A 16181-nucleotide genomic window follows, 5' to 3' on the forward strand; every position below is an offset into this window, starting at 1 on the left:
CTCATTGTGCTCTCGCAGCGTTCTCTAGGCGGGGATTTACAAGCTGTTCCCCCTCCACCAAAGCAGGTAGGCTGGAGGGAAAGCTACCTCAGCTGGACGAAACCAGTAGCAACCTAGTAGCTTGGTCTAGTGCAACGGAGTCTATGAAGAGTATTGTCCAGTATTTCCTGCTGGGCAGAAAGGAGAGATTGGGACATTACTAAATATAAATAGCAGGGCACTCTGTCACATAAATACTTTACATGTTCACACCCTCGGCTGTACACATGTGCAGGATGCTGGGGCTTTTTTAATTTTCCCCACAACCATACTTTTCCCAAGTGAAACTGTGTACCTTGCTTTTGTAGAGCTGAGAGTCCTGATGCACATGGTTACAGATCACATATACTGGATAAAGAGGGAATATTATACATAGTGGGAAAGAGGAATATTATACATAAATGTAAAAGCAGAGTATAGTGGATTGCCTAATGCCTCCCATAGTCAGCTGAGTTGCAGTCTGGCAGGAGAAGCTTACAGAGGCAAGGCAGCATGCAGACTTCTGCTTAAGCCCCACCAGAGGAGATATTCACTCATCCTTCTGGGATGACCCGGTTTCAATAAAGCAAATACAAATTCAGTCCAAGGCTCTCCAGACACACTCCTTCCTCTGGAGGCACGAGTAAGACCCTGCCAGCGCTAACAGTACGGTGTGGTGGGGCTGTGTCACAGGAGCGTGTCTTTGTCGTCTTTCCCATTCAGAAGCAAGAGGTGAGCAAGTTCCTCTCGGGGGGCTGATGTGCTTCTCATGATCTTCTTTCGTTAGGAATGTACCGTGTTCTCTGTGACAGAGCCACCTCCAGTGCCTATAAAATTTCGGGAGTTAGCTGACAGCAGAGGAGGGTCCACCTCAGCGCTTGGTACCTCTTCTTTGGCGTCTCCCACCACTGACTCCTGTGAGCTGCTCTCCGGGCTGGAAGCTGCCTGGAAACCGGGCTCGGCGCTGAGGGGCTCACTGTTCTGCAGGGGAAGCAGGGCCCGGTGCCGCATCAGGCTGTCGTCACTGTTCTGGGCCTCCAGGGAGTTCCTGCGCTTGGCGTTCCTGTTGGCCATGGCGTTCTTCTGCGGCTCCTCAAAGCTCAGCGACAGGGTGACCGTGCCGCTCCCGAAGCTGACTTTCTGCTTGCAGCCACGCTGCTGCTGGCGCTGCCGCTCGGCGGCGGCTGGTAGAGGAAAAGGGTCTTCATGGTTGCTCTTGCTGCTGATGGAGGAGGAAGGTGTGGAGCCGGTGGAGCCCCCCAGGCTGTTGGAACGCTTGCGTGACACGTTGCTCCGTCTCAGCGTAGCCCTGGCAGCCACCTTGAAAGCATGGGCGGCTGTGCTGCAGCGCACCTCCTCGATTGTGTTGCGGGAGGGCTTGAAGAGGATGATGTAGACTTTGTTGAAGAAGATGCAGGCCAGGAGCCCGAAGCTGGCAGCCAGTATCGCAATCACCTCCACGGCAGAGACGAACTTGCCGTACGTGCTGGCATAAGCAGGGATGAAGGAGATCCAGACGATGAAGAAGATCAGCATGCTGAAGGTGATAAACTTGGCCTCATTAAAGTTCTCAGGCAGCTTTCGAGACTTGAAGGCAAAGAAGAAGCAGATGGCCGCCAGGAGGCAGGTGTAGCCAATGAGAAAGCCGAGGGCCATCAGGGAGCCTTCGTGGCAGGTGATGAAGATAATCTCATCCTCCAGTTCATGGTTTCGGTAACTGGATGGTGGGGCTGTGTAAAGCCAAATCACACAGATGACAATCTGCACGAATGTACACAAGAAAACCAGGAGGAACTGGAGGTTGAGGCCCCACCACTTTCGGTGGAGGCTCGTGGGGATCTTTGCCTCAAAGACAAGCAGGACACGGTTGGTTTTCACCAGGATGCAGGAGATGCAGAGGACAAAGCTGATGCCGAAAGCTGGCTGCCGCAGACGGCAAGTCCAGTTCTGAGGCTCGCCAATGAAGAACAGCGAGCTGGAAAAGCAGCAGAGCAAGGAGAAGAGGAGGAGGTAGGACAGCTCCCGGTTTGTGGCCTTGACAATGGGCGTGTTGCGAAATTTGGTGAAGACTCCCAGGACAAAAGAGGTCAGGAAAATTCCCAGCACAGCAAAGAGAGTCAGAGCAATTCCAAAGGGCTCAGTCCAGGACAGAAACTCTATCTGCTTGGGGATGCAGGATGTGTGGTTCTCATTGGACCAGTAATCCTCAGGACACTTGTCACAGGCACTTGCGTCTGAAAAAGAAGTGATAGGGAGAGGGAGCGTTTTTCAGAATGAGAGGCTGAAATGTGGAATGATGTATATGGCAGCTGTGCACCAGCCTTCACCTTAAATACACAGGGTGTTCCCTTCAGGTGTCTGCAGGTTCCCAGAATCATATGTTGGTGTCTCAGAGTGTTTTACACTGAAGGAACCAGCCTCCCATGGGCTTATATAGCAAAACACAAAGCACACTCAGTTACAGTTTAAAAAAAGTCCTGCCCCTGTACTCATGTTCTTGGAATCCATTTCCTGGCAACACTTTGCAAACTTTGATTGCTATCAGCTGTTATACTGGCTCTGTCCCTCTCTCTTTCTTGTTCCTTCATTTTTATAATCTACTTCTGTCTGTATTTATCCTTCTCACACTTTTATCATCATTTGAAACATTCTGCCTGTCTCTATTACAGAGAAAATTAAAAACGTGCTTGCCTCCTTAAGTGCTTTGAGAGCCTATTTCATATTCCACAGAGGCGAGTCTCACAAATGTTTAAATTGCTCTTCCCTGAAGGTAGGCAATGCCCTTGACTCCCATCGCTCTTTCATTTCATGCTGGAACATCAGAAGATGTGTCTTAATGATATCACTCTCCCCACACACAGCAAAGAAACCTGCTGATACTTAGAAAGGAAAAATTGATGCCTCCATCTCTTTCCTCAACATGACACTAGTTGTGCCTATTGGGTTAGCAACATATGTCTCCAATGGCTGCTGGGATCAAAAGGTGAAGACCTGCTGCTTCTGCTCTTCTTCTTCAACCCAAAAGGGTCTTGTGCACCCATGCAGACGGTCATGACTCCCTTGATGGCAGTGGAAAGGGGTTGGGAGCAGTGAGTTGGAAGTCACGACCTACCTCAGCCTTCAGGATCCCAGTGGATAGCAATGGGCTGCAGTGGGCTGGGAACACACATTCAGAAACCTCCTTAGCAGCAACCTCCCTCTGGGCTTTGCACCTGAGCATGGACAGACACTCAGAGCATAGCTCCCAGAGCAGAGCTTGATGCTAATGAGAAATCCAGGAATGCCCAGCTAGCAAGGGCACAGGATTTCAAGCTCTCTTGTTCTGGAGGGGTGGTTTGGGGGGAGCATGCATGACCTGATATGATACTGCTTCCATAATGACTGGTTGCCTCACCTAAGCTGTTCATGTGAAAAACTCCATCACCATGTCATTTCAATTTTCATCCATCCAGCCAATCGTTTTTATTTTTCTTTGTGCCTTTTAGCTGGAGGCCTATGGCAAACTGTGGGCAAGGCAGAGTCAACTTCACATAGCCGAGAGCTCAACCACCTCTAGCAGAGACAGGAGCAGCTCTTCAGCTCTGCATCCTAAAGATGTGCTTTCCCTGTTGTCTTGTGGTGACTTAGAGACTATGCTGCCACTGAAGGGAGCAAAGCAGATCTCCCTCATTCCCCAAGGCTGGTCATTCCTGCTCCCTCCTTTGTGTTAGCAGTAGAGGTCAGACAGCTTCTCGTTCTGGCTGGAAACTCAGCTTGCCAAGAGTTTGTTTTTAGGAAGACCAGAGGCCTGATCCAACTCACTCTATGATGCCCTGAGTGCCAGCACTGCTCCCAGACAAAGGGTGGCAGCAAACAGCTGGGAGAGGACCCGACAGATCGTCTCTTTCAGTAGCATCACTGTCTCAGCTGGATGAGACTGGTAATAAAATTGCTCTCTATGCCTATAAAACTGGCAAGCTCAGGAAAGAAAGAGCATTACTGTCAGCTGAAATTGCAGCAGGAAACTGTGGAATCAGAAGGCAGTTGCCCCTGCAGCCCCACAAATTTCACTAGCACACCAGTTCTAGCTCCCAAAATCATGTGAAAAACATCAAAATACCCGTTACACATGACCAGAATTGCTTCTGTTTAATTTGAAAATGCTACTCCCAAGCATCCTGTAGTACTATATGTTTATTCTAAAAAATTATCATTCCTGTCTGATAGTATATAAATTAGATTCTCCCAAAGGATACCACTTGTTCCATTTTGCAGGCAGGTTACTGAGGTTTTAATCTCAGGCAAGGTCTGCACCATGTGCTGTGACCGGTGCTGCTGGAGAGGGTGTGAGGAGATCCCGAGCACTCTGCAGTATGGTTGGGGCTGCTCTTCTGAAAGGATTTACTGGCCTTCATTAACCCTGGGCGGGGGATGCCCAGCACTGAGGGAGCACTAATGGTGTTGGAAATCCAGAATTTTTCAACCAGTTCTAAAACTGAGGTTATCTTTTCCCTCCACTGCAGAACCTGAGTGGCTTGGTCCAAGCTCCCACTGAAATCAACAAAAAAGACGTCCATGGATAGGACCCAGAGATTCTGCTCTCTTGCAGTGCCAGTGCTCAACAGAAGGTGTGGTTGGTGAGCCCATAAAGGGAAATATCCCTCTCTGCTTGTGAAGTCAGGGATGGAATTGACTTTCTTTCTTCGTAAAGCATGAAATAAAACCCTGACAACATGAGGAAAAGAGGGAGACAGACAGATAACTGCAGAATTTAGGATTAGGGTAGGGAGTGTCTCCTTCCTCCAGGTTTTTGGAGGAACAAAAGCTACTGCTACAGTGCAATGGAGTTTGCTTGTGACTTGTCTGAGAGGCTTCTTATATGCAAGTCCTTAATTTTCCTAACTCAAAGCAGAAGGGATAAGCAGGCTTAGCAGAAGACAGGACCTGAGGACCACAGGACTGTGGCTTTTCCTGTAAGCTTTTCAGAAGTTCCTCGAGGCTTTCTGTGAAGGCCCCTGGTGAGGCAGCCTTCAGCTCAGCACTGCAGAAAAGTGACTTCAGCCCAGGTGCAGGCAATGTTGAGACCTCACGTGGTCCTCTCCAAACCCCAAAGCAGCTCTGTGGGTATTACCTGTTTCATCACTGTACTCCCCATCGGGGCAGTCCACACACTCGAAGCAGCAGGTGGGCTCTCCCTCAATAATGCCCTTCCTGGTGCCCGGGAGGCAGTCCCTGCTGCAGTTAGAGAAAGGCACCTGCAAGAAAAGAGCCCAAGGAGGGTTAATGGTGGTGTCCCACGTACAGCTTTTCTACAGCAGGTCCTTGGGCTTCCTCCAAGGGTGTTATGACTTGATTAGCATGCTGGATGGAGAGCCCTCAGAGGTTCACATCTTCCCTCCACAGAACCGACACATTTTGCACAATAGTTGTTCCCCAACCTACTGCAGTGATATTTGTTTGAAAGAACACATCAAGGGATGGTAGGGAAGATCAGTAGATCTTTGTAATCTCTACTGCATTGTGGGCACTGTGAACTGGTATGTGACCCATGATACACATGCCAGAAAACAGATGGTTAAAAGACAATGAATCTCTACTGGCAGAAATCTGAGTCAGCCTTGGAGGTGATGGGCTCTGACTGCTGATCGCCAATTCTATATATTGCATATTGACTGCTAGTGATTTATGGGCATTAAAACAGTTTCTTGAAACCCACTTCCTCCTGTTCTTCTGAAGACCCCCTCCAATCCAGAAAAAAATAGGTAAACTAACTAAACGAGAGGTGTTTTCATATGAAAGAAAGAAGGACCCTGTTTTGAGAACATTGAGCATCTAAAGATGCAGATCAGCAGCTATATGCAGACTCAAAGGCTTCCAGACTTCTGTTGCTGCAAATGATGGGCTGTGTCACCTGCTGTTTGTGCATTTACGCTGTGTGTGAGCCCACCTGGGCACAGTTGTATCCCGGCAGCAAGTGGCTGCACGGGCATGCTCACTGCATGCCTAAGGCACACTGACAACAAGGTATTCAGCATAGTGACTGGAGGTCTGGGCCTTTTCTGCACAGAAGTACAGCCTGAGGTTGAGGTCACCTTTTCCCAACTAGATTACAGAAAGAGAGGTGACACGGAACATGGCTTTCTCAGCTCAGGGGAGTTAAACCCACAACTTCCACTGGCAGCAAGGTACCATCATCTGTACATAACTAAGGGCTGCTCTGGTTGGAAGCCTCCATTCACCTTTTTGAAAGTTTGCTGCTATTTTACCCAAGTGCTGCTAACCTGCTGATCTCCAGGAAGCTCCTGTGTGGATGCACTTTGGCAGTGAGTCCAGAGTATGGTCTGGAAATTGCCTGTGTGCAGGCATTGACCTCAGCCACAGGGTAAGCAGGTCCTCGGTAGCGCCCACTCATATGTGAATCCACCCATTTTATAACTCTGGTGTTTGCCTGCAGCTGAGAGCAGTTGCCATTGCCTGTCATTCTGAAGTACAGCTGCAGCACAGTTTGGGAACCCTGTTTCTAAGGTGTTAATCAGGATTGCATAGTTAATTGGACAGACACATATCCAGGGCAAATCCCTGCAGCTCCCCGCTTGAAGCACTCTTTGCTGTTAAAACCTATTGCTATTAATACAGTTTGCTGTTAATATGTGTTCCTTGAGACCGTCTTTTAGCAGGTTGTGCATCCACCAAGAGGGCTTCATCAGCCGAGACTGTCTTTCCCTAGGCTGTCACTGATCATTTCAAACAGGACTGAATCAAAGGCCTGACTGAAGTCATGCACTGGTTCCCCATTATTTATTAAACTGATTTTGCTTCCAAGGAGGAAAATTAAATTGGTTTGGCATGATTTCATCTTGACAAATTCATGCTGGCTTTTTCCTATCGGTTTATTATCCTCTAAGTGTTTATAAATGGTTTAATATGTTTTTTTATCAAGTCTTTTACATTATTGAAGCTCAGCTCTATTGTGTGTAATTCCCTTGGCTCTTATATCTGCTTTTAAAAACAGGTATTATGACTACCCTCCTGCAATCCTTTGAGACATCACCCATCCTCCCAGTTTCTCAAAGATGAATTGCTCAGTACTTTTGAGATGGCTTTGGCTGCCTTCTTAAGTATTCTGTGGGGAATTTCATCAACTCCTGCCAAAACGAATCTATCTATCATACCTACTCTTTAACATGTTCTTTTGCAAGTCTGGCCAATGCTGAAGTTCTTGAGTTACAATTAACTACATTTGATTTTTTTTGAGGATGATGGAGGCATAGAAAGTTTCAATGAGTGAAGTACTGGCTATTCTGTGAGCAGAATCTTTTATCTGGAAGAAATTCAAACTCTATAAACTGGAAAGAAAGCTGCAAGAGACAGAGATTACAAACCCCTCCACTGGCACACAATTTACATGCCCTGGTATGACACTGCAACATCCAGTTGCATTTTTAAAAGTTTAGGACAGAGAATGAAGATAAATATTGCACTGCTGGAGGAATTTAGACTCAGTTGAAGGTAAAAAAAGTAAATCCTGCCTGTCGGAATAGGTGTCAGTGGCATTTTACAATGGTCAGAAGCAGGGGTTAAAATATCAGGGTTTTTTTTAATTCCACTTGTAGTTTGGGCTTAGAGTCTCCAGCTGGGCTTAGAAAAGCCTGAGCTCAGTATTTCTGCTACAGTGTGCTATGCCTGATTCATGCCTCTTTCAGAGGGGCCTGGATTTGAACCATAAGTGAAACTGGGGTATCTGAAGTGAAGGTAAGACTTAACTGCTGGAGTAGTTGTGTTAGGCAAGTTAGGCTACTGCAGAAGCAGGTACCTGATCTGTTGGCCAAAGTGAATAATCACCTGGAAGTGAATTGCCTTGTTCATTAGATCAGGTGCTGATTTAATACATCTAAACACTGCAACAGGGCCAATGACTTTTCCAAGGTAACGCTGTGTCACCTCCCAGACCACAAGCCAGATGTCCGCTCGGTGTTCCCTCTGAGAGCTGGTGTTTCTGTCTAGGCTGGAGTGGGCTGCTGCTGGCTATGATGGCAGCTCATCTGGCTCTTGTCCAGAGATGCCTGCACTGCATTCCCATCATGCTGGGAAGACACAGTCATGGCTGCTAATGACAATACAGGTAGGCTGAAAAGATCTAACCTATGCAAGAAAGCAGAGAAGGACTTAGGCCTGAATAAAGTCAATGGCTACATCATGTACTTTTGAGACTGCATAAGCATCTTCTGGTAGATTAAAAAAAGTTAACAGGTACTGGCATCTCCCACTGTTCGAGGACCATGTCCAAATTAACCTGGAAAGACTGGCAAGGCTTGTTCTGTTTGGTTTGCAAGGCAAGGATGTGTGGAATGCTCTGGGACTTGGAGGGTAAAGCCAACAGAAAACAGCTGCAAATTTAACTAGGAGCAGGAAGAGGCACTTCTTGATACAGAGATACTGGGAATGGAAGAAATGGCTGTTTCAGCAATGAAACTACTGTGCTCAGGAAAACTTGGCTTAACAACCAGACTTGACAATTTCTCATCCTTGTGGAAACAGCATTACAAAATTACAGGCTAACTACCTGAACCAGAAAAAAGGCATTATTTAAAGCACTAATACTCAGGCTCATCAAATGTGTAGGAGAGGAGAACTAGCTGCCTGTTATTTCCAGAAGTGTGTAATAAGAGTGTGAAAGATTAGGGCAGAGATCACGTAAACAGTAAGGTGAATGAGTCTTTTAATGAGAGATGGAGCCATAATACAGGAGTGTGCAGGGTTAGTTGCAATTTCAGCTTGTGGAAACTTGGGAAACATTGCTGTGAGCACTTACCTCCTTAGAGAATCCACTCCACAGGATCTTGTTTTCATTGATAAAAAGCCTCTCCCCTTTCTTGGCATAAACATTGTAGTGCCCAACCTCTTCAAAAACGACTGAGCCATCCTCCGGAGAGAGATGCCAATTGATTATTGAGTAATTCCCCACCAGATCCCCAAACTCATCAAAATCCACTTGCTCCCCCATGTTATTGGTGAAATTTAAGTGGCGCAGATGCTTGAGAACCTAGAGAGAAAGAGACACTGTGAATGCCTGTGTGTCACAACCCTACCACAGCACACATCCGCTGTGGGGACAAAACTGGAAATAATCAATTTACTACAGTCTTCAATCTCTTAAAAATCACTTAATCACAGCAGTAGCAAGTTTTCTCTCATAGACATCACACACACACAGAGCCTGTACAAACCTCATAGACAGCACAAGGTATCACGGCCATCAGGGTGGACAGCACCCACCTGTAAAGCTTTGCTTACCAGCTGCTACCCCATCAACCATTTAGCATTCCTCTTTGGTTCCTTCCAGCTACCTCTGCAAGCCCACAGCTCTCCTTCAGGGGCAGAGAAGCGGCAGCAGCCACAGAAGTGCTTCAGTCACCCACACATCCCTCTCACCCTGCTCTTGCAACCACTTGGCAGAAATGCTCTCAGTTGGCATCACCCATCCTTGAATGATCAATCACTCAGAAAAGGGAGTGCTTGAGAAACAATTTACAAACTTGACTTTTGATTGAAAAACCCCAGGCCCAATGCACTTCAGTAAAAAACAACAAATCAAGCTCGCTCACCACATGGCAGGCCTGAAGAATCCATAACACTTTTTTTTGGCTCCTGTCACCTGGTTGCATAGTTTCAAGTAATCACATTCTACCTGTCCCCACGCGTTGACTCCTGTAATTTTCATCTCATGCCTTAAACTGTCATATGCTGTGGACAAGAGCAGTTAATCCCAGGAATAACTGCAGTTGTGAAATTCACAATCTAGTATAGCCTGATAGGAAGACCAAATAAACTGCAGCATGAAAGAAAGCTGATATGGGCAGCTGTGGTGCGATACATCCACATCATATGTTTCTTCAAAAGTTAGATGCTGGTTTGTGCACTTATCAGATTTTTTTTCCCCCTCATTTAATGGATGTTGTTAGTTACTCTGTAGAGCTCATCTATGGAAAGCTGAGTTGACTCTGAGGGCCACCCATCTGTCAGCTGTCCCTAGACCACTGCAGCATAGTTGCTGCTGTGCTTCTAGCACCTGCAACATCTTGTAAGGCCAGTCCTCTCTCTCTCACCTGTGGGTGCCCAAACATATGATCCTGGGTGGAAAAATATAAGAAAAAGAAAAATGGAATCAATTTGTCTGGGCAGGCAGAGCCCTCCTCACTCCATAGACATAGAACAGGCAATATTGTTTTGATGAAGCCTTTTCACCTGGAAGGACAGGAGAACAGAATCACTTCATTAATTCCTGTCGGTTTTGCTAAATTGTCTCATTTTTCTCTGTTTCCTTTTGGGATCCTCCTATCTCAAGCTAAAATCCCCAGAGCTACAGAGATACCCTCCTCCCTCTTTGCCTATATCAATGCCAGCCTGAGAGAGTCTGGAAAAATCACAGTAGTACTACGCAGGACATGGCTGGCAATACCTTTTAATATTTGTGTGATGTTGATGGAAGTACATCAAAATATTGCCACAGTATCCAGTCTTTGAATAATGGATGAGATGGTGGAAGCAGGATTTTTTTCTGTCTTTCTCATCTCTGCTGGCCCTCCTCAGTAGACCAGCTCCCCCATAAGGTGTGCAGCTGCAGTGACCTCACTGAAGAGCCAGGACCTGTACATAGAAGACCTCACCTTCTGATGGACATGGCAAAAGGAGGTGCTCTGCTCTGGCACTTTGCTGTGGAGGGATGAGGCATTGCCTGCTGTGGGGAAGGACAGAGGAGACTGCTCCCCTCTCCTCCTCCTTATCCCCGAGGGGCTCCCAGGAAGGCGCTGCTTGCCCAGCTGCAGCAGAGAACAGGGCAGAGGCAGCTCTGAGGTCAGAACACAGGATACAGGGTCTGCAGATCCACAGCAATATCTGTACTGCATCAACTCACTTTGGCCTCATCTGTAGTGGGGCTGCAATCCTGCACGTGTTAGCAGGAACCTTGTCCACAAGCAGTGTAGGTTACCAAGCAGGTAACCGCATTCCTCTGCAGGCTCTAGCACCTACCACAGGGTAACACCTGTAGCTTTGATGTCCAGGTCAGATTTGAGTCATTATGTTGAGCTGAATGCCATGTTTCTCCTCATTCCAACTCAATGTTGTGTTCTGGTGCAGCACTGCAGCACTCTGCTGAACGACCATAGGATATCCTGATCAGATATCACTGCTGGGTTGACTGACATCTGTACAGACCTTGCACTTCTTTTGATTATGGTTATGACACACATTAGGAGACAGTCTTGCAAAGGCCGTATTGAAGATTCTACAGTTCTAGTGTTGCCTCTCCTGGCCAGCTGCAGTCTGGCTGGCCTCAGAGTCAGAGAGATGAACAGCGGAGAAACTTCTGAATTCCCTGGATGCAACTTTTTGTTGTTGTTGTTGTTTAATTTCATAACATTCATCTCAATTAGTTTAATCCTTTGCCTTACCTTCTGACATTAGGCTTCTTAGAAAGCAATACATACCCCTAGCTACTGGTGGGTTTTTGTAGGTTCAGCAGCATGTTCATCTCACACACCTACACACACTACACCTGAGGATCCAGGTTATAAACTATTTCAGGTATGAGCTGATATCTTTATCTGGTGGGTAAATATTCATATAAAAGCAATGATCTGCAGTGTATGTTTTCTTTCCCCAGGTACGAAGTAGCAGCTTTAGCTATGCAGCCATAGCTGGGGAGCAGGAGAGCCCAGTTGTATCAGTTCATGCAGGAAAGGCACATGGCCAATTTAAAATCCCCAATGGAGGGGCAACGGGAACAACAGGAGTAACAAAACCTGTTTTCTCTTTCCAGTAAATACCAAAGTTTGCCTTCAAGTCTAAATTTCTGAGGCGCAGCTTGTGAAATGGTAACTGAACAACTGCTAGGACATGTTCCTGTTTTAGACAGTAAGAAAAGCTCTGGATGCTATCTGGATATCACACAAATTCTGCTCTCTACAGGGTAAAAATATGGTTTAAACAGCCAAGGAATATAGAAGCACTAAACTTTAAAAGAGGAAGTTGTAGACTCTGAATAACTACAGCACTCTTTCACAGGCATCAGTCTATCAATGATTAGCTAAAGGCTTTACAGTTAAAAATGTGTCACTGTGTTTTGTAACTAAAGATAGAAACATAAATACCCAGGACTCAATCCACAAAGACTTAAAAGACCCTGCTTTAGTGAGGACAAGAGCACGTGTCAGGGCTGCATGGATCATATCCTGGAACCAAGAGTTTACTAAAGAAGTGTTGGCCTCGTCAGCAGCTGGTGGAAGCCTGTGGGGAGAGCATTGTGCAAGCTGCTGTCTTTAGATGTTTCTTTCTGTAACTTTTCCTTCTTTTTTTTCCCCTCTGTCACAGGCTCCATGTTGAATTGCAATGCCTTTTAACTAAAACACGTATTATCAGAAAGGACTTGCAAGCTACCCTCTAGTTCACCCTCCCATTATTCCTGGTAAGGCCATTCCCAGCCATGTAGCAGCTCATGCTTTATCGAGGCTAGATATTCTGGGTAGTGTGACTGCCCCTCTTATGGAAGAATCATAAAAACATAACATAAATACAGTTGTATTAGGTCAGATCAGCAGTCCTTCTCCCCAGGACAAGTTTCTGACCATGGCCAACAGCAAATGCCTACACAGGAGTAGAACAGGACGTGACACTTCCCCAGAATACTCTCACACATTTTGCAGCTCAGTGACTTCCTGGGCCAAAGGTCTTTGTGCTTGGTAACCTGCAGTGGATTTTTCTTCCATGACGTTGTGCATTTGTGTTCTGCACCTGTGCAGACTTTTCACATCCACAGACTCCTACAGCAAGGAAATCTACATTTTATGAGGAAAGCACCTCTTCTAGCCCATCAGAACACAGCAGCTACTAAGCTCTTTTGATGCCCTTTGTGCTCATGTTGGAAGAAGCCAAGGACTGTAGTTTCCTGGTGACTTTTTCCATGCCTGTCAGGATTTTACAAACCTTTGTCAGATCTCTCCTCAGCCACCTCTTCATCATCCAGGCTGATGAGCCCTATCTGACTCTACAGCTTCTTGTACGTAAGCCATTCCATTGACCCTTCTCCAAACTTTCCCAGTCTTCTTCATCAATCCTAAGACCAGCACTGATATTGAAGTGAGATGCACCAAGGGTTAATGAAGTGCCTCCAGGACACTCTGTTTACCTCTCTGTCCCATTTTCCAGTGTGACTATTCTTAACAGTGCATTTGCTTCTTTGACTACTACTCAGCCGGAGCTGATGAGTCCACCTAAGGACCTGTTCAATCTTGAAGATCTCATTTGTGATTAGTCAGAACTGACCATTTATTTTTATCCTCTGCTGACTATCTTTCAACCAACTGTTCATCCATTCAAGGACTGAATTTGATGACAGACTATCAGAAACCTTTTAGAAGCCTGAGCGTACTCTATGAATAGGAGCTCCCTTATCCACATACATCCCAATGCCTTCAAGTAACTTCAGAAGGTTTACGAGATAGAAATTCTCTTTACAAAAGTCATGGCACTTCCTTCTCATTATATTCTATTTTTCCTTCCTTATTTTTTTTCTTACTAAAGTTTCTAATAATGGGCTCAGATGGGCTTTGCTAGTTCATTGGATCTCCTCTGGAACCCTATTAGAAAACTGATGTCACATCTGTCAACTTTCTAGGCCTCAGGGCCCAAGACTATTTTAAGTGAGGAGCTGGTAACTCTAACCAGCACTTCAGCTACTTCATCTGTGAGTTCTGTCAGAACTCTTGGGTGGACATCATTCACTTGCACGGAAGTATTAAGGTTCATTTTGCTCTTGTGTCCTATAGCTTCTACAGCCACTTCAATATCAGACAGATCCTCTACAAGTCTCCCATAAATAAATAAGCTCAGGAACCTTCTGAAGTTCATCCATAAAGAGCACACTTTTCTCCTGCCATGGCCTTACCTTGTCTTCTGCAGTGATAATCTATGGCTCAACAGACACTCCTACTGCTGAAGTGTTTAAAAAAGGATTTATGAGCTTTTACCCCATTTACAGCCTGTTCCTCATTCTGTTTTTTGGCCTCCCTTATTTTATTTTTACATTTAACTTGTCAGAGTTTATGATTCTTCCAATTTTACTCACTGGACGTAACTCAGCTATGTGAAGGATGCTGTCTCACTTCTAATAAACACCACTTAACACCTTCGTTTTGCCTTCTCAGCTTCCTTAGCCTTTCTCCATCTCTTCTTGATCTGCAGTAGGCACTTTGTGTCACTAGTAGGACCGATGGCAGGCAAAAAACCCTCCACTTAAATTGTAAATTCTATCAGGCCGCAGATAACCGTGTGTATGCATGAATGTCCAAAAGTGAACTTTTCTACTCTGGAGCACAAGCCTGCTTCTTGCTAGCTGCAAGCAGAATGTACTGGTTGTACATTTTGATAGCAGCTGGACTAAAGTGGGGAAAGTGAGGGAGATACTAAGTAGGTTAAAAGCTCTAGTCTTGGTAGTTCTTAACCAAATGGCAGTATCCAGATCTACTATGGGTTGTCATCTACTGTGTCTCAACAGTGACAGGTCCTCAACTAGTCTCCATATATACCAGCAAGTGTTTAATAACCTTGGCTTCCTTCTGCAGTTTGTTTCTAACACGTTTCCTCACTAGATCAAATGGTCCTGCAAGGGAAGTGAATCTGGGCATGTTACAACTGTCTGTCCACATGAAAGACAAACAATTCCAATTCCCCCTCTGTGCTGGTTTGACTGAATACTAGTTAATTTTCCTTCATGCAGTTAGAAACCTTTCTTTTTTGTAGCTAGCATGGCCATTGTTTGGACTTAGTTTGAGAACAAGAAGATAACACCCTGGGACAGAGTTAATGTTTTTAATTGCTCTGGTCTGAGAGCCAAGGGTGTTCTGAGCTCTGCCCACAGGTGTGAGGTGGCTAGTAAGGGGAGCATAGATGGGGCAGACCTTGACTGACATCCAGACTGATCAATAAGAATATTTCATGCCTTTAGTGTCATGCTTCATAGTTAAGGAAAGTCAGAACCTTCTGACTAGCTCTCTCAGACCCGGGACAGAGACCTGTTCGGGGGAGTTCTGTTTGGGACTTTCATTAGTTTGGCCTTTTGACATCCTGCCATTTTGCAGAGGCTTCTGGGCCTTTCTGCCTTTTTTTTTTTTCCTTTTTCTCTTCTCTCTCTGGGATCAGCTGTTTGGGACCAGGTGCTGTTTTCTGAGACTGGCTGCTCAGTGCGGATGGAGTTCATGAGGAATTGCATTGAGTATCTTTTATTTTATATTCTATTTCCATTTTATAGATATTAGTAGTAGTAGTAGTATATTAGTGTGATTTTGTTAAACTGTGTTTATCTCAATCCACAAGTATCTCCCTTCCCTTTTGATTCTCTCCCATATTTGCGGTGGGGGAGGGACCAAGCAGCTATCGTGGTTACATTGCTAGCTTGGCTTAAACCGCGACACCCTCCTAACACACAGTTGCAAGGAATCCTCTCTTGACAGTTTTCCCACACTGAATTTTAATTTCTGTCTGCCTAGCTATATCCAGGCCCGTAAAACAGTTCTGGACCAGTGGGTACCAATGTTTTTCTCTTTGCTTTGGTAGGGTGCCCATCCTGAGAGCCGCAAACAATTCCGCTTCATGGGTCAATGTGAATATGGAAAGCTGGTGACTGTACTGGCAACAGCAAGTCCTCCTTTTCATTCCAAATTGCTGAGGGCCCATTCTCCCATCTTGTTTTGGATTCCTAATCAAGCACCTGAAGATGATGCTTTCATAATGCTGTAACAGGCATTAAGGACTTGAGAGCTCAGCTATTACATTAACGCAGTGGTCATGGTATACAGGATTCTGCTTCTGCCAGTGGTCAGGTATCAGGAGGAAATATGCCCATGCTAGTTCTGAAAGAGTCACTTATAAAATACTTCAAGAGAAATGTCCCCTGAAGCAACAGGTTTTTATTTTCTTTCTTCCTTTTGTTTCCATCTATCCATGTGTCAATCTTTATTTACATGCCAGCAAAGCTTTAATTGTTACTGTCTATATCAATATTTAATTCCTGCTGCATTGTCTGCTTTGGATTATCTTGTTCTGCCTGTTTTTTATGTAGAGCCAACTTTTAGGTTCTCCCAAAGGCAGTGCTGTCATCATAGAATTGACTAGTTCTGACACAAAGA

The 16181-nt window shown here is 45.6% G+C and overlaps 1 protein-coding gene across 2 annotated transcripts in view; it reads right to left on the reverse strand.

Annotated features, from left to right (window-relative positions):
- Positions 1 to 725: 725 nt before the first annotated feature.
- LOC135995236 (extracellular calcium-sensing receptor) overlaps positions 726 to 16181 on the reverse strand; it is a 43356-nt gene continuing 27900 nt past the window's right edge. Inside the window, exons 4-7 of one of the 2 annotated variants that reach the window (XM_065646395.1) lie at positions 8810 to 9040; positions 8165 to 8186; positions 5129 to 5260; positions 726 to 2252 (exon numbers count right to left, since the gene is read on the reverse strand). In XM_065646395.1, coding sequence (XP_065502467.1) covers positions 802 to 2252; positions 5129 to 5260; positions 8165 to 8186; positions 8810 to 9040 — 1836 coding nt within the window. In that variant the 3' untranslated portion in view covers positions 726 to 801. The remainder of the gene's footprint in view (positions 2253 to 5128; positions 5261 to 8164; positions 8187 to 8809; positions 9041 to 16181) is intronic. The other variant, XM_065646386.1, reaches the window with a different exon arrangement.

Source organism: Caloenas nicobarica, chromosome 1, assembly GCF_036013445.1.
Source record: "Caloenas nicobarica isolate bCalNic1 chromosome 1, bCalNic1.hap1, whole genome shotgun sequence".
In the NCBI taxonomy this organism is placed as follows: Eukaryota; Metazoa; Chordata; class Aves; order Columbiformes; family Columbidae; genus Caloenas; species Caloenas nicobarica.